At 40.1% G+C, this 21,750-nt stretch overlaps 1 protein-coding gene across 6 annotated transcripts in view; it reads left to right on the plus strand.

The window, feature by feature from the left end:
- The window catches only part of TBL1X (transducin beta like 1 X-linked), a 195,831-nt gene extending 178,330 nt beyond the window's left edge, over positions 1-17,501 (plus strand). For all 6 annotated transcript variants that reach the window (XM_061998678.1, XM_061998688.1, XM_061998670.1 and 3 more), the window contains 7 exons: positions 1,136-1,196; positions 5,320-5,441; positions 6,908-6,982; positions 9,187-9,314; positions 10,447-10,612; positions 11,380-11,481; positions 13,067-17,501. In XM_061998678.1, coding sequence (XP_061854662.1) covers positions 1,136-1,196; positions 5,320-5,441; positions 6,908-6,982; positions 9,187-9,314; positions 10,447-10,612; positions 11,380-11,481; positions 13,067-13,093 — 681 coding nt within the window. In that variant the 3' untranslated portion in view covers positions 13,094-17,501. The remainder of the gene's footprint in view (positions 1-1,135; positions 1,197-5,319; positions 5,442-6,907; positions 6,983-9,186; positions 9,315-10,446; positions 10,613-11,379; positions 11,482-13,066) is intronic.
- The last annotated feature ends 4,249 nt before the right edge of the window (positions 17,502-21,750 follow it).

The following is a 21,750-nucleotide window of genomic DNA, read 5'->3' on the forward strand; positions in this document are numbered from 1 at the left end:
AATTGAAAATCAAGTAAAAACAAAAGAAAAATACAATAGTTTAAGCTGAGTACATATTAGAGATAAAAATGAACAGAAGACTGGTGTTGATGAACACAAATCCATTAAAACTGAAACTGGAAAGTACACAGCATTTCTCTTGCCTTTTAATGTCTAAACATTAGATATTTGTCATCCTTGCTTCCTTTATAAAATTCTGGGAGAAAAGCAGCACTTCCATGTGATGCAACGCATGGCCTGTGTTGCAACAAGATGCACTGACAGTGCTTCTCTCCAGCTACTTGACAGAGGGACTCTAGGGAAACTAGCTCAGACTTGGACATTTGATTTGTAGGTCTGATGAATCCCTATATTTTCATGTATTTGTGAAAACAGAAATGTAGTTTTATTCCTTTTCATACCACCTTATATCCAGGTGCATTCATCTCCCAGTGGTAGTTCTATTATTCTGGCAGTCTTCTGTTCCCAGTAACAGTAGTGATTCTTTAGATGATCCATTATCAGCAAGATGAGACATTCTTCATTTATTTTCTGGAAGCATGTGCTCCCACTAAGTTGACAATTCACTCAGAAGCTGGTATTGAGCTCTACAGGGGAGTTGCTTATGTTTGCTGTGAGTATGGATTAAACCTGTAGTAAGCAAATTATGACACTTTAGTCTGTCCCACCACAGTGGCAAGAAATTTTATGTATTCTGCAGCTAGGTAAACATTTCACTTGGTAGATTAATTGCTAGAAATGTAGTATCAAGTAGTTTCAGAAAAGAATTCTACTTGCATATCTGAAAAGAGGAAAAAGTCTTCTTTGAAGTAGATAACAAACAGCTATGCTTTTAAAAATGTGTAGTGCCATCTTCTAACATTATTCAGAAAGAATATGCCTATTCTTAGTAGTTATATTACTTTATCTGTAGACATAATACTTCTTTATCTACAGATTATTAATTTACATATTATTCTATAATATTTGGAAGTGATTACTGGTTTTTAGCTGTTTGGCAAACAGTGCTGTCTGCAGTCAATTTTATCAGTCCATCTTTTAGAATTGCTCCTTAGTGGTGGTGCTCTCTGCTTGTTTTAAATGGGGTGAACAGTCACTGATCATTTTTTTTTTCCTTTCCTGCCTTCGGATGCAGACAACAATAATTTGGGATGCTCACACAGGAGAAGCTAAACAGCAGTTCCCTTTCCATTCAGGTAATTTCTGCATGGCTACGTTGTTAGTAAAATGAAGTGCAGTTTTAAATTTTGTCAACATAACTTATTGTTTTGTAAAAACTTTTCTGTGAGAGATAAATGTTATTTCTTTTGAGTACCATGGCTTGTGAGTTTATTCTTTTTTTTGGAAAGATGGCGTTCTATGTGAATGAGCTTTAAAACTCAAACTGATTCTAGGGGAAGATTTGTGCAGCAGCCATGTCTGCCTAGCTGAGTGATTCTGTTATTATCTACATGCTTGAATAATACCAAGTAGTGGTTTCTGAAGAGACTTTTCAGTGAAGGTGTCTGTGATCTCTTCCACCCTTTCTCTCCTGTTGCATTAAAGCTGGCTTGAGACAGGGGGAGTAGGAAGATGTTGCATGCAGCTTGCATTCATCACTGCAAGCATGAAAGTCCTCAGGAATTTCTTAGCTTTTAATTTTGAATGGAAGTTCCTCATTATTGCCACCTTTCAGTTTCAAAACGTTGCTGCCCCAGAACCTTACTTACATGGTCATTTGTTGATTGAGTCTGCTCCAAGAAGACCAGAAATGTCACAGATACTAAGTATTCTTGAGTAACAGGCAATCATTGACGTAATCTTAAATTCATCTGAGACCATACTTGTAAGGTGGTCTGAATTCATCATTCAAACTGGGTAAGTTGTCAAAGTGAAGAATTTTTAAGGAATGTAGTCAAGCTGAGTGTAAAACCACGGAAACATTCCAGATTCTGATGCTAGAAATGTCCATCTTCCTGCGCATTCAGTGTATATAATCCATTTTAAGTGCAGCAGGCTTTCACCAGGTGTTTAATAGTATTCAAAAACACACATTTTACTACTAATTTTAAAGCATTAACTTTTGTATGCTTTTCAACTCAGGTTTTAGTTGTTCTCATTCTCACATTTTCAGAGATGTTTTTAATAGGCAGTAGCAATTGAAGTTGTTACTCAACAGAAGACCAAAAAGTATGTCCATGTGCACAGCAGATCCATACTCTGCGTTTTTGTCACTCATCTTCTCACTTATTAATGCAACTGTCAATTTGGAGGAGTCAGTTTCTGCTGACAGATTTTCTCGCTGTGACAATTATTTATCTGTCATAACTGTTCCATAACAGCGAACTTTCCACTGCATAGCGATGTAGTCAATGAGATTCTTAAGCCTTCTATCCCTAACTACTGATCTAAAGTAGCTGCAGTTTCAGAAGTTGGTTGCCCCTTCAGAGTCCTGTAGCTGTCTTAGCAGTGATGAGCATCAAGGATATATTGCTCCCGTCCCCTTTTAGCAATTAGAAAACTTAACTACATCTTCCAATGCAATATACCAATCTCCATCTGCACTAATACATTTTTTTTAACTGTTATTATGCATGCTGTTTGTCTTTGGACAATACAACACAAATGAAGAGGAACATATTATTTCAAATATGTTTTCATAGGAAAACAAAGCAGTTCATAATAAAGGAAATTGTTGACTCAACAAGAGCCTATTTTGTACATCCTGCAAAAAGCCCCTTAAAATCAGCTGGAGTCTTTGTCCTCATGTAAGCCTAAAGCCTCAGAGACCTCACTTTGACCTCTTTACATCACCTATTCACCAGAACAAACTAACAGCAAATTCCTTTCTGTATCTGGAATCTGAAAACCTTGTCTACACAAGGATTAAAGGTGGCATTTTAACAATTAAAAAGTCTAGTCTAGACAGAGTACAGTTCTTTTAACACACAGTTGTGTGGTATACTTCTTTACATACTCCTTTGAAGTCTGGAGGTGGTTGGCCTGGGAATAAGTTTTTTACTCTCGGCTGCATTACAACTCATTTAGTTTACACCCATATGGACAAAACTGTCATCTTAAAATACATAAGGAAAGCTCCTTTGTCTAGGTCTTGAAGGCATCTAAATCACTGATGTTAGTATGTAACTTTAATGTTTTATTGCCAAAATCAGTAAGTATGTGGATAAGTAGCTTCTAAGGTTTCATTATTCCTTGCAAAACTATGAGTCATCATAGCGCATTTGATCAAGACAGATATTCACAAAGCTTATTTCTTTAAAATGGAGTGAAATAAGCCAGTTTTCACATCTGCTGATAGATGTAGACTGATGTCTATGCATGCAGGAACAAATTGGTTAAGTGATACCATAAAAGGTATTCGTATGACCCAGTTTTAGACATCTAAGTGATCTGAATCACTCCCTGCAGACACTTAACTCTATTCTCTTCCGAGCTGCTAATTCTGAATCACACCTAAAATTGTTCAGAAAAAACTTAAATTAACTGATAATTATTGTAATGTTTTTATTGTTAGGATTTATTTTAGTCACATTTCTTAATGATTTGTTGCTGCTTTTATGAGATGACATTCTAAGTGTTTCCATGCAATTGGCTAGCATCCTCCAGTTTTGGAGACACTTTGGCAATTCAATTACTTGCATCAAAAACCACTTTTGGTTGTTTTTTTCCAGACCATTTGATGTAGTTATTTATCCTGTAAACATATGATTAAACATCCCAATAAAGGAATCGGTATTAATTATCAACACTCTATGATTCAAATTATGCTGCACTGCAAATCCATCGCTTTAGGTGCCAGTAGCTCTCAGAAAATTACTTTTCAGCTCATTCATATCATACTAGATATTAGCCCTGAAGGCATATTTCTATTAATGAAGACAGATTTTTGTTTGGTTTGAAACAATAATACAAAGCTTGCAGTATAAAAAAAGAAGAACAGGCAGTTAAGCAAAATCCTTGACTGTTTCCAGATACCCATTCATTTTCATTGAAAAACTCAAAAGTAATCTGCCTTCCTCACACAAATTTCCTTTTGTATTTGTAGAAAATCCTTACCTGTGACACAGACTCTTGAGCTTTTTCATTCATATTCTGAAAAATACTCGCATATGAAACAATTTCAACCCTCCTTTCTCATTTAGAGAGCTGTTGATTTGGAAGATAATGTGGATCAATCTCATTTTGGAGGCATTTTCATCAGAATTATAACAAGAAAAAGCATACTTAAGGCTTGCAGAATAGATCTCTTTTCACCTCTGCATTTCAAAATCATTTTTCTGAATGTATTTGAATAAGGCATTTTGTGGTTTCGTTTTAATGATTAACTTGCATTCTGTAGTTGCTAGAGATACAACTTTGCTCCTTATATTCTGGTCTCGTTCTGACACACTTGGTTCTCACAGGAGTGTGCCGAGAATGAAGATTTCTATATTTTATCAAGTCTTATGTCATCCTCTGGAGGGCAGCTAAACTCTGAGCAAAAAAACAAGCAGTAGTTGTAGAAAAACAAGCTTTATATCAGGAGTGTCTTCCCACTCCTGTGCATTCTTATAGTCTTCAGTGACAACCTACTGTAAAAGTGAGGGGATTTGGTTTTTGCACCATTTTTGCAAAGTATCTGTGTTGTTGAACAGGCACTAGTTCACATGTTAGCTACATCGAAAGTTTCTTTATTTCAGTCCTGGTTAGTGCCAAACTCTCTACACAACTTGTTTACTCTCAGATCAGCTTGATCAATGTTACCTATCTTAAACCAATCCCCAACCAAATTAAACTGAATGTAGGGATTACTAATCCATGTACAGCATGATAGGTTTGTATCTGTGGTTGCAAAAAGATAGTACGAAGGAAGCTGGCCACCTACTACTTCTCCCTCCCACATGTCATGTCTGACATTTACAGGAACATTTTTTTTCTAATCCAGTTGAAATTACCTCTTTTTTTTTCCTGGATTGGTTTTATTCTAGGTTCTTCACTGACCTGGTTTACAGAGGAGTGAGGGGTAGAGATTGCCTGAGACACACCTGTAGCTGAGATCAGGGAGGATGTAGGTAGAGTTTTGCCTTATATTAATGTAACTTATTCCAAAAGATTCTCATAAACGGATGCCACGCAAAGCAGACAGATTATCCACTGCAATAGGAAAAATAATTTACGCCCTTCAGACAGTCCCTATCATCCTTGTTAACTGGTAGTCAGTGACAGGCCAAGAACTAGCTTTTAATCTGTGATCCAGATAGGTGACAGGCCGAAAACGATTTCAGATATATTGGTTTTTGCAGTGTCCCCTGATGTTCCTTCCTTATTTGTACTTCACAGCTCCCGCTCTGGATGTAGACTGGCAGAACAACACTACTTTTGCCTCCTGCAGCACTGACATGTGCATTCACGTATGCAGACTTGGCTGTGATCGCCCTGTTAAAACCTTTCAAGGACACACAGTAAGTTTAAGAAGTCCAAAACGTTACTGATGAAGTCACAGCAGCATGTCACAATGACGGCAGATGATGTGTTTGCAGCATGTGTTCTAGCACCAAAGATGTGACATCTCATTGCTTCCTTAAAACCATATTCCTTGGGAGTGATTCACTGCCTGTGAGCAGGGATAAAGTGTTCCACATCGCCGTGGGAGGCAAAACATGCAGCTCAAACAGCGAGACAATTTATATGTAGCATGAGCTGCAGACTGAGGGCACATTAATAAATAAGATTTTGTTTTCCACTGGCTTCATTTCCTTTAGTAAATGAGAACTATGAATAATGAGAGAAGAATTTACCTTCAGCCATTGTTCAGTTTTAGAATCAATTTAATCTAGCAAAATGTATTTAAAACGTAATCTCCCCTTCTTTTCCTGGTGGTATTTAATGACCATCAAGGGCTAGTTTTTCTAGCTTTCATTCATGAGAGAACTGCTATCATATACTAACCTGTAATTCAGATATTAACTTTCAGAACTTGCTGTCTCCTCATTGAGGAAAAATTGTGCATTTGGAGACCTTTATCTGGTCTGTGGTTATACTGATGTTGAGTCTGTGTTTCATGATTAGTTCTATGTTCCTAGCTACAGATTGGTGCTTTTTGTGATTATGTGAAATGCTCCATTTTGCACGATGCAAGTTTTTACATGAACTGTACAGTTCCTTTTAGTTACGACTGAAGCGTGTAAAATGGATAAAGCAAAATTCAAGTATTTTCCAGGATAATTTTCACTGACACCCAATTTATGTTTTTCAAAACCATTTTTTGCCTTTTTATGCTTTTTTTCCCTCTCTATATATGACCCTCAAAAAAGCATAGAAAGCTTATTGATTACTAAAGGCATACACTAGGATACTAAGTTTATTATGTAGTACTAGAAAGACTGATAGAGAAAGCATCACAAACTAATCGGTATTCCATCCTGGATTTCATTTACACATAGACCTCTCTTTAGAGAGACCAGCATTGTTGTAGAACTGCGAATACTGAGAATAATAAACTCCACAAAACTTTACACCCCACCAGTATTTTTTATGGAAAGTTTGTATCGCCAAGATCTACAGAATGTTAATGGAAGAAATGCCTCAATTTTAAAATTAAGTTAATTCTGTATCATCAGTCTGTCTGCTTTGAGGGTTTGTTTGAATCCTAGCATATGAAGAAAGGGTATGAGAGACTTTGCGCCAGAGCACGTGTTAGAAGAGTGAGTGTGTGTGCCGTTCACAGACACAAAATGGTTACCATTCCTAAATGACACTGAAATAGCATGTTATAGAAGCAGCACTGCTTTTGTTCTCCCATGAAGCAACCGGGGCTGTCATTTGCGGTTGAACTTGCTGCAAGCATGGACCTTGAGTGCCCTCTGCTGGCTGCCCAGCATAATGCGGCCAAACGGAACACTGACTTAAATTCACTCTTTTCTTTCAGAACGAGGTTAATGCAATCAAATGGGACCCATCTGGCATGCTACTAGCGTCTTGCTCCGATGATATGACATTAAAGGTAATATAGCTTCTGTTCCTGCTGTTCAAAAAGTAAAGAGAAAAATTATGTCTGTTTTTTAATCTTCTCCAAGATGATTATTGCAGATTGTTCAACTCTGCATGAACAAGTGTGTCATTTTGTCCCATATTTCTTAAAGCCGATCTGAAAGATTGAGCACAGAGAAGCAGCCACTGGGAAAACTGAGAAGTCTTGTCCAAATAAGTGTTATGTGACTGATATGACCCTGTCACAGAATAGTCACAGTTTATATAGAGAGAGTTGTGTATCAACAGAAGCACAACCCCTATGCTAAGAAGCAGTCTATTGGTTGTACTTTCAAAAGAATATGAAAACAAATAATTTTCTTTCCCCTTTTTCCAAAAATAATTTCATTGGAGTCTTTTGATTATTTTTTTAGTAGCCTGGACTAAGCAATGGGATATGACACATGCATTCGGAGCCCACCAAAAATGTGAACTGCTTTCTGAAGGTGCCTATCTTCATCCATTCACTGTATGAAAAGCCTGCTGTAGACGCCTCTGTTAGGTGCCTGAAGTTAGAGGGAATGAGTCTGGATTCTGGCTGGCAGGCAGCACAGGCTGCTTCAGCAGCACACCTGAGCCATTGCGCTGTGCCAGCACAGTCTCTGATACAGGAGGAGTCTGGGCTCGCAGACATACTTCTCACAATAGAGCTTTTCCAGCCCAAACTTCTCTCATTCTCTTTTCCCAACCACATTTGAATGACTCTATGTCTATGTAGGAGTAGCTGTATGTTGTAATTTTTGCTGGTTCTTTGAGCAAAGCAAACATCCTAGAAGTATTTGTGTTTGTGGATAGAGTTGTGCCAGTAGTACAGTTTCTTCATAGTACAATTGGTGTTAGTAGCTAAGGTTCATACCTGTTTCCACTGCTGATTGACACAGCTGAAGCAAGAGATGTTTCTAGCATGCACACAGCCTGTGTGTAAGAACTGAAAGAGAGAGCAGCAGACCTTGCAGGTGAGCACTAAGTGAACCCCAGTATTATGAGTGATTCTCCTTCAGAGGTAGCCTGACTTTTGCTCAGTTCTCCTCTGTCTTTGCCACATACCCACTGGGGTTTTCATGGCTCTGGGTTCTATCCATATTATGGCTGACTACTCAGAGAACTGGAAATATGCAGAAAGTAGAGCTAAAAGAGAGCACCTTGTCTGTTGTGCTGCCAGAAAGCAATATGCTCTGCTTAAACATCCTGACCCAGTGGTAGCACATTTTTTTTGTGCCCGGTGCTTCATTTTAAAACCACCTCATGTTGTTGTTATCAGTTCAAATTTCTGACAACTAAATCTGGCACAAGAGTAATGGTTTGCTATCCTTGGCTTTGCTTGTTTTTAAAACCTTTAGTCATGGAGACTACAAGTCCTTTTTTTCCTTTGGAAATCACATCTCTGGCTTCTTTTCCTTCTCCTTCCTTTTTTTTTTTTTGGAGTTCTTGCTACTTTCCTACAGCTTCTTGGAATATGCTGCCTGTTAGCCATAGAACGTGGTTAAGCTTTGTGCAACGTTTCCAAAAGCAGATGCAGGTATGCTGATGAAAGTTCAGCACAAGAGCACATCATTTCCCTCATAGTGCAAACTCAGGGCAAATAAATGGAATCATTCCTACATTTCTGGTACCTCTCTGAGTCTGACTGAAGAAAATATGTGCTAAATTACTTGTCATCTCTATTGAGTTTGTCTATATCACTGAAGTATTTGGCCATGTAACACTGCATAAGTAGCTGATCATCTTCCATCATCTGTGCTGCTAAAAACATGAAGAAAGCAAATGGAGGTCAGGAGGAAAGTGAAAGATTTACTGGCATAAGAGAAAATTACTACATTTTAAGCAGTCGTTGAAGCTTCATTCATTACAATGATTGCTGTTGCAGTTTAAACTCTGAAATTTAAGTTAAGCTTCTTTGTATAGAGTAACTTCAGCTTCTCTATGAAAATACAATAACCATTTAGTTGTTCTTATCTATCTATTGAATAAATACTGTTAAATGTGTAGCTCTTTCCCATAACTGGGTTATTATAATGTGTGCCAAACTGCTGCATTAATAAATTATGTTCCTGTTTAGGCATGTGTGGTGAGATCTTAGATAAGCAAATGGTAAAAATAACATGGAACTAGAATAACTTAGCTCAGAAGAGAGTAGTAACATTGCCATTTTTCTCCTTCATAATTACTCTGACTTAGATTTGGAGTATGAAGCAAGATACCTGTGTACATGATCTTCAGGCTCACAGCAAAGAGATTTATACTATCAAATGGAGTCCTACAGGACCAGGCACCAGCAACCCAAACTCCAACATCATGTTAGCAAGGTAAAAATCTGTTCTTTTTCATTTTCTGTTGCTTACCAAGAAGAAGGATTGTCTTCCTGACATACAACTCTACTGTCACCTTGCTGTCAGTCTTTCTGCAGATAGTCTCAGTAAAAAGTACTTTTGTTCATAAATCAGGGGGATGGATACAAAGGGAAAGGAATCAGATTTGAAAAAGAAGGGAAATTGAGTGATACGATGTTTCACTTTTCAGCTCCCTTGATGAAGGGTTTGTAAGTTTGCACCTTCACATCTGGCATCTGGTTGTTAGAAACGAGTCAGTCCTTAATGAGGCATACGGCATCCTGTTCAGCCAGCTGGGATGTGTTCTAGCCAACCTCATGCAGCTCACCTGGGCACATACTGACAATTTTTATAGCCTTGTTCACCAACAGAGAAAAGCTTGGATAATCTTTGAAATTCCACTTGAAAACCTGTTCGAAATTCTTCTTTGAGTTTGTGAAATAATGTTTATTTATAGGAGGCCAATTGATGGTAACACCATGGGATTATCAAATCAGTTCATGGTCTGTTCAGTTTAGGAGGGGGTTACATCAAAGCTGTTTTCTTTATTTTACTTAGTCTGGTAGTTGTTCATTTTGTATTATTTTTCATACAGAGTATTTCATTTGCATTGCTCAGAGCCCAGCTTGGGATTTAGATGGAGGGCAGCAAAAAATAGTACTGAAACAAAGTGAAAAGAACCACAGTTGTAGAGAGTTAAAGAATGCCAATTCATTAAATAATGCAGATTCATTAGGAGTAAGATCTCTGTGGAACCTTTTATCCTATTAATGACAATATCTATTTGATCTTCCTGAGTAGTAGCAGGTAGAATCTCAAAAGGAGGGAGCTTGACCCTCTTAGGGCTAGTGGTCTGATCATATATGTAGCACACCTAGATAAACTCAAAGGGTCCTCATACAAGAATTCAGTTCTGAAGATACAGTTCTTGTAATAAAAAAAAAAAAAGTAAAGGCTGTCAGGGGCATTAGCTTTTCTGTTTGAAACATTGTTTCTTGCTTAGCCAAGGTAAAAAGCTGTGGTATTCTCTTAAAACATTTACAATATCAAACTACAAATTGATGAACACCCAAATTAAGACATGCTTGTGTTTGAATGCTTCTTGCAGTGCTTCGTTTGATTCCACTGTTCGGCTGTGGGACGTCGACCGAGGAGTCTGCATCCATACGTTAACAAAACATCAAGAGCCTGTCTACAGTGTAGCTTTCAGTCCTGATGGAAAATATCTAGCCAGTGGGTCCTTTGACAAATGTGTCCATATATGGAATACTCAGGTAGTGTTTTGCATCATGGGAAGCACATCTGGTTTAGATGACACGTTAATAGCAAAAGCCTAAATGGAAAATATATGTAGCTCTGTGGGGTGTGACCTGCCAGACAGGGTGCACCTGATTCTGCTGGCTTGTACAAATCACAGCATAACAATTGAGTCACGCAGGTAGTGTGACATGACTGTCCAGAACATTTCTCCCCAGGCTTCTTTTGCATACATACATACAAATAGGTACGTTACGTTGTGCTGGCAGCTTTGTGAAGCAAAGTCATGGATTGATTCTTAGGAATAAAGGATGCTTTTATTTAGCAGCATGCCTAGTTTGGTTGTGAGTCTGATGCATCTGGCTTATACTTTGTGATGAAAGGGGTGATAGAAAGGGTGTACAGGGTGGGGACTGGGGCTATTCTGGAGAAAAGGAGGGCATCATAGTTCCACAGATTTTGTTCTGGAAACTGATGCTTCACAGCCTGAATTAACATCAAGTTTCCAAGAAGACCACCTCAGCCTGACTCCCCAGGCCTTTACTGTTACAGAGATGACAAAAACAGGTGTCTGAGAGTCCTACTGTAAATTGCTTTCTGGAGGAAGCCTGTTTCTCTTCATTGTCAAAGGCCATTTTCCTAACTTCAGCACCTTATGGAGATGGCTATAGCGGGGTGATGTGACTAGCTCCCCCTCCCCACTGCTCCCTTCTTTTTAATATAGTGCCATGTGACAGGGAAACTGAAGGGGAACTTCAGTATCAAATGTTGTTTTGCTTTGTAGAGTGGAACTCTAGTACATAGCTACCGAGGCACCGGGGGCATCTTTGAAGTCTGCTGGAATGCTAGAGGAGACAAAGTGGGAGCAAGCGCATCAGACGGATCGGTAAGGAGCTTTTCGCATTGTAAAAGTTGGGTGGAGTTCTCTCTTCTGGAGAGTGTCAACAAAAACCATACATGCTATGTTGCCTCCTGTGGACAGAGCTGAAGGTGTAGGCAGCTCAGGACATAAATGAGTAGCTTTGTGTAGTGTATTAAAAACACTTCTGCTTTGAAAGGTTTTGAATACTAGGAGGTGATTTTCGTGGAATAGCTGGCTGTTGCTGAAGATGGAACTGACTTTTAAATGCACACTTGATGTGAACAACAGTAGTGTGGTTTCTGTCATCGCTTATCACAAGTCAATTTTTAATGAGGATTGGATCACAGCAGTCAACTCTCTCATAAAGAGTTGTTCTGGGGCTTTCTGAGTCTTATCCCACAGAAGTTTACTCTGTAATAGTACCTAAAGAAGGAATTTTTCATCATAATGCCCCGAGATTTCATACTGATTATTACTTCAGTGTTAGTATTTTAAAATTTCAGTTGTAACATGATCAGCTACTGAAGGCAGCTCTTTTAGATATCTCTTTTACATGGCTGGCTGGCCTAACTGCTTTAAAGCGGGATTTTTCAACTGGTTTTAGCAAAGGGTACACCTACAGCATGAGTCAGTTGCTTGAGCTTAGTTGTCTGTTTGAGACTTACTTGTCTATTGCTTTACCACCTGAGATGTTGCCATGCCAGGCTTCCAACAGTTGCTCCAAATTGGGTACACGTGCCCTTTAGGTTCTGTGTCGTGCCTGCCATCCATATTTTGGATGTATTTCAGGAATTGAAGCGGACACTGTATTTAGGCAACTAAATAGAGCCTACAGTCTTCTCTGGGGTGTGCCACCAAAATATTTGTGTGCAACCGAATGAAAGCCCAGCTTGAACATGTGGTTTTTCATGTGGGGTATTCTCCCACATCATTTTGTTCCCTTACTTGTGTGCATGTAAGTAGGTTCTTGAGATGGGCTGATTTGAATCTGGGGAGTGTAACATACAACTGCCTGATCAGTCTGTGTACAGGAATATATGTGAGCTGGACTTCTGTTCAGTTCACTACAAGAAAGGCATTAAGGTGCTGGAGCGTGTCCAGAAACAGGCAACGACGCTGGTTGAAGGGTCTGGAGCACAAGTCTGATGAGGAGCAGATGAGGGAGCTGGGGATGTTTAGCCTGGAGAAGAGGAGACTGAAGGGAGACATGATCACTCTCTACAAATGCCTGAAAGGGTTTTGTAGTGAGGTGACGGTCAGTCTCTTCTCTGTCGTAATGAACGACAGGACAAGAGGAAATGGGCTCGAGTTGTGCCAGGAGAGGTTTAGATTGGACATCAGGAATAACTTTTTCACCAAGAGGGTTGTTAAGCATTGGAAGGGGCTGCCCAGGGAGGTGGTGGAGTCACCATCCCTGGAGATACTCAAAACACACATAGATGAGGTGCTGAGGGATATAGTTTAGTTTAGTGACGGGCCTGGCAGTGTGAGGTTAGTGGTTGGACTCGATGATCCTAAAGGTCTTTTCCAACGTAATGATTCTACGATTCTATAGCACTTGCACATCACCTTTGGAAATGGTTCTTAATGCTGAGTCTTTTCTCTCCAGGTTTGTGTTCTAGATCTGCGGAAGTAAGAATGAAACGTTTTAGAAGAAATTTCAAATGGACCAGCAGTGAATGTGTGGGGAGAAGCACTCTTCAAAACTCTTCTTAACAGCTCCAGAACTGTACAAACTTGAACAAAGTTAGAGTGTACCGTGAAACCAACTCTCCCTGGCCACAGGTGTCTAGTATTTTGTCCGTAACCTTCATCAAGGAGTAAAAAAACGCAGTCACTTCAGAGGGGGAGGGAATGGTTTCCACTTGGAACATTCAGCCTTGGAAGCATGAAGCCACCAGCTAGGCATTGCACTGTTTGGTTTGCGTCTGAGAACTTGCTCTGATGGCTGGGAAAAAAAAAGCTGTGCCAAAAAAAATTAATTAAAAAAAGGAAAAAAAAAAAAAGAAAAATGCTGTGATAAACCAAAAGGGAAAAAAAATCCTCCTCCATGCGGTGTTGTATTTTTTCCTTCCAATTTGGACACTACAGTTGCTCTCCCAAAGGACGTTCAAAGACCAGTTTGTACTGATGAAATGCTCAACTTTGTAATCACAACACTTTCTATTTTCTAGACTACTTTTTTTGTTCAGTGGTTTTTCTATCAGCTGGAAAATTACAGCCTGGAGGATCCCAGGCTTAGGATGAAACCTTTTTGTTTTCCTTTTATTTCTCCCTTCCACTCCCGACTTCTCCTTCCAGTTTTTTGGGTTTTTTTCTCCTCTTTCTTCTCGCCCTTTTTGTTTTTCTTTTCTTCCCCGTACGCCCATAGTAGATGCAGCCAGGTGGACATGACAATGAAAATTTTTGACAGACTGCTTCTCCTCTCTCTTCCTTTTCCTTTCTTTCTCTCCGTTTAAAAGAAAAGAAAATCCTCCATGCTTCAGATCTTAGCGTCTCAAGGGCACTTTCAGCAAATTGTGTAATAAGTGCTTTATATAAGAATGCAGTGCTGGGGAAGATTTTTACAGGAGAAAGATGACTTTTAACAGAAAGAACCCAGTGTATTTTTGGAAAAAAAATATTTTTTATGTTGAAACACTTTTAAAAGCCTCAAATGGCCACCAAATGTAGACCAGTTGTGTAATTCAAGCAAAAAGAATGACACAGAGTCCAAGGAACGTGAAAGATGCAGTATCCTTTTCCTCTTCTCCCTCAGAAAGTGCTGTAAGGAAAAATGCCATTTGATACAATAAATGCCAGTCATTTACTAAGTCCTCTTCCAGCAGCCAGCCAATTACACAGTCTCATTTCATTCTTGTGGCTATTTGATGATACACGCATTAAAAAGGACTCGTAAGTTGGAGTCTCTAAGGACAGCATTCATTTTCTCGAGTACATATTTTTCTTTTTATCCTCAGTAACCAGGGGAAAACATTTGTGTGATCTTCTTTCCTCTAGTGGTAGTTCAGATTTCATACAGACATGGGTTTGACTGCCTGTGGCCTTGCTGTGAGCAGTGCTGTCCTCCACTCTTCATCCCATCTGCTGTTTCTATTCCAGTAAGTCAATGGGATTTTACCACTGACTTGAGACCAGCCAAAGCAAGATATATCCACTGCATCTGTCACCGTTGAAGAAAGGACTCTTTCCATGCTCTTGTCCATCTGTGGCCAGCACACCCCTAGCAGCAGGCTCTGCCATGGCATCTGGCAGTATGCAGCACTGCTGTCGCCCTCAGCCCTGCACGCCCTGCGAGGTAAACTCTGGGTCTGCACTTGCAGACTCCTCATCTGACCAGACAACTTTAGCCTTGAGGGTGTCCTCAGCACGGTTCTCAGAAGACAACGTAGAACTCTCTGTTAGGTGAGGACATAATAAAGGCTGTAGATGTTCTGTCTCAACATAAATGCTGCTATAAAGTTACAGTGGGTGAAATGGTCGGGATGATCAGAACGATTTCCAGAAACACCCTCTCTCTGCTTCGGACAGCATTTCCTTCCTGCAAGCTAGACATCTGCAGGAGTGTCTGCTGAAGACTCTGTTACTCTTAACAGCGAATGATGGATGCAAAGAAGGATCCAGAGGCAGAGTGTACCAAAGATGCTGTAAACTATCAGGCAACCTTGAGGTGGTGGCAGCTGTTATTTAGACAAATCCTTAGAACTGGTTGACTCAAGCAGATGTCCTCTCCAACCCACAGGCTAGGCTAGGGTTTGCAGGAGAGAGAACAACAAGCCTCTTAACACCACATAGTACCTTCCCACCCAAAGTCACTATTTCTCTGACACAGGATCTTCCCTTTGATTTGAACAGCGCTGCTGAAGCAGGGTTCTGATCCAAGCAGAATCAAAACCAGGGCCCTAAGTGCTGAACTGTTGGTGTAAGACCTGCCAAGTATTGTGGCATCACGGCATTATGGAATCTGCACATCATTTTTTTTTCTCCTGTGGTTTTGTCTCTCTCTGCTTGCATCTGTACAGTGCTTCAGTTCTTCCAGCTGAACTACCCAGTGACAGCTTCAGCTGTGTTTTTTAGAGATACATGATTGGAAAGGAGAAAACAAAAAGAAACAACTGCTAAAAGGGTTACATGGTCCCGAGGTGAAAAGAGTTACGTTGGATCTTAGTTATTGCTGGCAGTTGGGCTTGTTTGTAATTCGTATCAAAGAAGTGGCCGCTGGAAGGTATCTGAGATTATTTTCAGCATTAAATGCATTAATGTGTTGGTTTTAAGTTTTCTGCTCCAAGAGCATGAGCTGCAGATGATCACGTGGCAGTTTTGCACTGTTGTATAACCCCATGTACCTACTAATTTAAAGTCACTACTTAAAAAAAAAAAGAGAGAGTACTTATTTGAAGGGAGACTCAAATTTGAATGCAAAGGTTTAATGTGGTTTTGTAAAGCACGGTTGGGTCGATGATTTCACTATAATCATTGCACATACACGGTTGACTTCTAAGCTGCTTTTGGGTGGCGTTTCTGAGTATACCACACGGAACCTCCTGGTCAGCACAGATGAGGCCCTGGCCCCGCGTCGGGGCCCTGGGTGATGCCTCAGTCGGCCACACCTCAGGATCCAAATTGATGAGGTTGTTCAGCCAAGTTGAGCAACGCTGCGTGGCTGGCTGGCTACATAGCCTGTGTTTTGTACTTATTCCCAGGACAGCTGCTGTAAATAACTCAACAGTGGCCATGATGCCCATTTCTTTTTCCTTTTTTTCAAAGTGCCAGAACACAGCCTTTCCTTTGCCCGCCTACATGGAGGTAGGGAGCCAAGAGAAACAAAACGTGAAAATCAGTTGGTTTGCAAAGCCTATGTGTGAGAGAGACTGCTGGTCCAGAGTTTTCTGTACACACCGTCAGGTTTGAAAACAGTGTATGTGAGAAGCTGAGAAAATTCACCTTTCTTCCTCAAGATCCTAATAACTGGAAAATTCTCAAAGATACTGTAGCTGATAGTTTTCAGGTACAACGAGGGCAGCTTTTCAGGAAGGCAGAAGATGTAGTTGCGAAGGTTAATCCTAAGCCTAAGGAGCTGGTTTCTTTAGGAGATGGGCAATGGGAAGAAAAAGACTTTTCTGGGCTGTATTTCAACATGGACGCCTAAGCCCAGACCTGCATTAGTGCCCTCGTGGGAGCTCATGCTTTCCTCCACCGGCATCTCCTGGTTAGCGCTGCCTTTCTGTGGCTCCCCTGCAGCAGAACAGCATGAAGCAACAGGCTGGTGGACTTCAGCTTTTTCGTACAATATTTTTGGATAACTGTGTTTATAGTTCTTTGTAACAGAAGAGAAATTGAAAAACCCAAATGGCCAAACAGGATTGTGAAACCGTTGAGACTTACTGGAATTTTTATCATTGCTGGCTGTCTGGAACTGGCCTTGAAGTGCAAAAAGAAAAAAGAAAAAAAAATATTTCTGATAAACCACTCGGTTCTGTGGGTTAGAGGATACTGAATCTTTTATGTAGAAAACACTGGGTCCCTTATGGGGCACTAAAGGGCCTGACTTACAGGGTTACACACATTAACCCCATGCTACATCTTAGAAATTTCCTTTTAATTTGTTTAAAAAAAATAAGAAAAAAATAGCTAATTTTAGAGCCAAGTGAAGTGCACTTTGTCAAATGTAAGGGTCTGCTTTGTTTTTGGGTTTCTTTTTCTTTTTCCCTTTTTAATTTTTCCTCCTTTTTTTTCCTCCTTTTGCCTTTTTAAAAGATGTGGTTCTTTGTCAATTGCAGAAATGTTCTTTCAGCCACTCACTGAAATTCTGAATTCTGGCTTCTGCAGTTTTTATTGTCTGTGTCAGACTTGCAGCCAGACTTGGTTCTCATTTCAGCATTTCCCAGGTTCTGTTGAAACAACATCAATCCTTATTTTGTTTCTCCCCCACCCACACTTTCTTCAAATTCACCTTGTGTATTGTAGCTCATTTGTTTTAAGGAGAGAATCAACAGATCATATTCAGTGTCTTGAATAAATTGCTATATTTTGATATTAGAGAATTCTGTGCGTGTTGTTCCTTATTCTTTTCTAATTTGCATTCTGCACTGAAGAACTGGGATTGGGTGTCTGAAACGTGATGTAACGTGATGTCATGACCTACAGGGTTTCCTGGCTCGTGGGCATATAAGGATCACAACCGTGGGTTCAAGGGATTTTGTAATTCAACAAGAGAATGGAGGCTTTATCCTCCAATTTTATTTACTGCAAATTACCACAAATCGCCGTTAACAAGTATGCCTATGATTAGACAGCAGATATATACCAGTGTGTATCAAACTAGTACAAAGTATTAACCACCACAATCAATAAATGATATATCAGCAATGAATTACAGCAACTAAAATGTCAGCCCCCAATAATAGCAGCAATGGAGTGTGTGTGTGTATATTATATATATATAAATATATGTATAAAAAACACTGTAGGTTACAACCAAGTTGCTACTAGTGAAGCAGACTTATCAGTGCTGTACAATAGGTTACTTATGGCACCAGACACATCAGACAGATCTTGGACGGGGCCCAAGCAAGGCTTAAATTCAACCTTGCTTGAGAACTTGGAGGTTTTCAAAGACTTTCAGAATACTCTGACTCATTCAATGGGGTTGCAGTCGTCCCCTCTGGTAGGAGCTCCCATGGGCATCACATACCTCTTCTCTCTGCTTGGCACTTGTGGCACTGGCACTTCCAAAGGTGCAGTGAGGGCTTTTGGCTTTAATGGGATTAATGTTGCCTGGGGTTCAGATGCGTTTTATTCCACAAAATGATAGCCATGGTATTTAGTGGGGGATTCAACACAAAACATGTTTTGCTTTGTGACCATGTAACATGCTGACCAATCACCTACGCTAAGTCTGAAAGATTGTCAAAAGCTTTCAAAAGGAATTAGCTCTCAGGTCAAACACAATCTTACATGTCACATTTTCAAGTTTTCAGGTGTTCAAGGACCTAGACCATTAAGTTAGGATTGATATATAACATCTGGGAAGACTCAAGTGCTAGAAAAAACTGGTATGCTGATGGTGAAAGCTGTCCTGTGTCATCATAGAATCTCAAGGGCTGGAAGGGACCTCGAAAGATCATCTAGTTCAATCCCCCTGCCAGAGCAGGACCACCTAGAGTAGGTCACACAGGAACTCGTCCAGGTGGGTTTTGAATGTCTGCAGAGAAGGAGACTCCATACCCATCTGGGCAGCCTGTTCCAGTGCTCCATCACCCTCACAGTGAAAAAATTCTTCCTTGTATTTCTTTGAAATCTCTTATGTTCCAGCTTGTGCCCATTGCCTCTTGTCCTGTCATTGGACATCACTGAGAAGAGCCTGGCTTCATCCTCCTGACACCCACCCTTTACATATTTTTAAATGGTTAATGAGATGACTCCTCAGTCTCCTCCAAGCTAAAGAGCCCCAGCTCCCTCAACCTTTCATCATAAGGGAGATGCTTCAGTGTCTTAATCATCTGTGTGGCCCTGAGCTGAACTCTCTCCAGCAGCTCCCTGTCCTGGAACTGAGAGGCCCAGAACTGGACACAATATTCCAGATGCACAGCCTTCTGGTGTGTTGGCCACTCCCCCCAGTTTAGTATCATCAGCAAACTTGCTGATAGTACCCTCTGTTCCCTCATCAAGGTCATTAATTAATATAGTGAACAGTACTGGTCCCAGCACTGACCCCTGAGGGACTCCACTAGATATAGGCCTCCAACTAGACCCTGCCCCACTGATCACCGTTCTCTGTCTTCTTCCCTTCAACTAGTTAACAATCCACCTCACTACCTGATCATCTAGTCCAACTCTCTCAGTTTTGCTGCCAGGATGCTGTGGCAGATGCTTTACTGAAATCAAGATAAGCCACATCCACTGCACTACCACCATCTTTCTACCTGGTTACATCTTCATAAAAGGCTATCAGGTTGGTCAGACATGACTTCCCCTTGCTAAAGCTACGTTGACTGCTCCTGATGACCCTCTTGTCCTTTAAATGTCTGGAGACAGCACCCAGGATAAGTTGTTCCATCACCTTTCCAGGGATGGAGGTGAGGCTGACTGGTCTGTAGTTACCCAGCTCCTCCTTCTTACCCTTTTTGAAGACTGGAGTGACATTTGCTTTCCCCCAGTCCTCAGGCACCTCGCCTGTTCTGCATGACTTACTGAAGATAATACCCAAAAAAGAGAAAATCATATACTTTCATGCCACTTCTCTCTGATTGTGTTCTGATATTTGCACAGCACTGATGTGCAATTAATTCCCTCTAACTGTATGATTTGAAAACAGTAGGACAAATACATTTCTTCAGCTCTCATGAGATCAAGAACCACAAGCAGTCTTTGTAACAGTTTCTGAAAATGAAGAACCTGAGAGCTAAGGAGGCAGTCACAGTGGGGCTGCAGCTATATAAAAGTTCTCACTTTATGTGTTTCTTAAATAAATGCCACGTGAGGGTCCTATTTTTAGTCACGTCGTTTCCAGTCACGTCGTTTCCAGGCACGTTTCAAGAAAATGTGTGACTTGCAACCTAAAATTGTAGTTTATTTACCCTATAAATATTTACTTAGCCTGAAAACTATTTGACAACACTGGAAGCATTGAACAGTCCTAAACATTTGCTTCCCGTATCTGTCAGTGTGCAATACAACAGAAAGGTATTTGTTAGAGCTCTTCTGGGAAGATGTAATATTGCAGCATCTCGCTGAAGCCCACTGACATCCCTGCAGTCTTTCTACGTATCATTTCCCGTCAAGGGACGGATCAGCTTCGCCCATTATGAGTGCATGCGATTTCATATCTAAGCTCCATGGCACGAAAAGTAATTTGCAAAGCTCTGAAATCTCTTAAGTGAAGAAATTACTCATTTGGCTAGGAATTTGTCGTTCTTGTTGACTCTTTTCCCAATAGGAAGGAAGATCTTTGTTTCCTTAGAGATAGTTTTTTTCTATTTCCTTTAGAATATATTCGCAACACCAAAAGAATACAAAATCTAATAACCACAGGAAAGCAGCTATATCCTCTTTGCTGCTGAAAGGTCTGACATCTTCTGCCTTCACAGGAGCAACGTCGGCTTCACCATGGAAGTCATTAGTCTCTGTCTCGCTACTAAAGATCAGAACAGATTCTGCTAATTTCTTTTCAAATCGTTTCCACTAAATACTGGGGTAAAGTTGGCATTTTCATCTTTTGCTGGAGTAACTCAACATGGTAAGAAATGCACAACAAATGAGAATGGATTTAGTTGTTAAGCTCTGCCGTTCTGCAGTTCCAAAACTGACAATTACCTGCCTGGGCTTCTGAAAATCTGTGGTGCCAACTGAGCATTACATTCCCTACGTGCTCTGTTGCAGTGTCTGAAAAACTGAATATATTCTTCAAGGGAAACATAGAAAGTTCAAACCCTTAGAATGTTTTTTGAGATTTGTCTGCCATTCTTACAGTCACAGTGTCCTGACAGCTGCACTGAAAGAGATGTCAAGTACCTGCAAGAGGGTACTGTCAGGGAGGACACAGATTAGGGTGGATGGGATCACAGATTCCTCATAATAACAGAAACCTAACACAAAGAAGTCCACAGTATGGTGTTGACGTCTTTTAAGTATTGGACAATGTCTATTTGTTGACTTCTTTCCCAAAGGTTAATGTGAGGAGAATCATGACAAATTCCTGCCAAATAGAATGATCATATCTAATCATCCACCCACTGACCTTTTACAGAGGATGACAGTCATCCCACACAAAGATCCTTTTTTTTTTTTCATATCCACATCAAAAGTCCAAGTCTCATGATCAAGGAATGCAGATCAAAGCAATTTCTAAGCAATTAAAACTTTCTAATATACCAACTTTTAGAATAGCTTTCCTACTTGGGCCTGCTTCAGTAGAGACACGTCTGAAGACTGGAGTAAGGTCTCTAAAAATCATTTAACAGACAAGAAATATCATCTTTTAACAGAAAAACGTAGATCTCCTAGATAAAGTGGTTAAAGAAATGTTTTGGTACAAAAAAAAAGAAAAGAAAAAATAATACTCCAGACTCAATGCAAAAGATAGAGTCAGGTGTATTTCTCCAGATGCAAATTTGAAACCAACACGAAGCTGTTGGTATGGAAAAAAAGCCGACAGTATTTATCACCACAGTAAAAGTTCCATCAGATCTTCTGAGACTGGGGAACCTAACAGAAAAAAAACTGCATACATCATTGAAGACCTCATCCCAACAGAAAGACAAACCTTACATTAAATTTACTTTAAAAAAAACC

The sequence above is a fragment of the Colius striatus genome, chromosome 1 (genome assembly GCF_028858725.1).
Source record: "Colius striatus isolate bColStr4 chromosome 1, bColStr4.1.hap1, whole genome shotgun sequence".
Classification (NCBI taxonomy): Eukaryota; Metazoa; Chordata; class Aves; order Coliiformes; family Coliidae; genus Colius; species Colius striatus.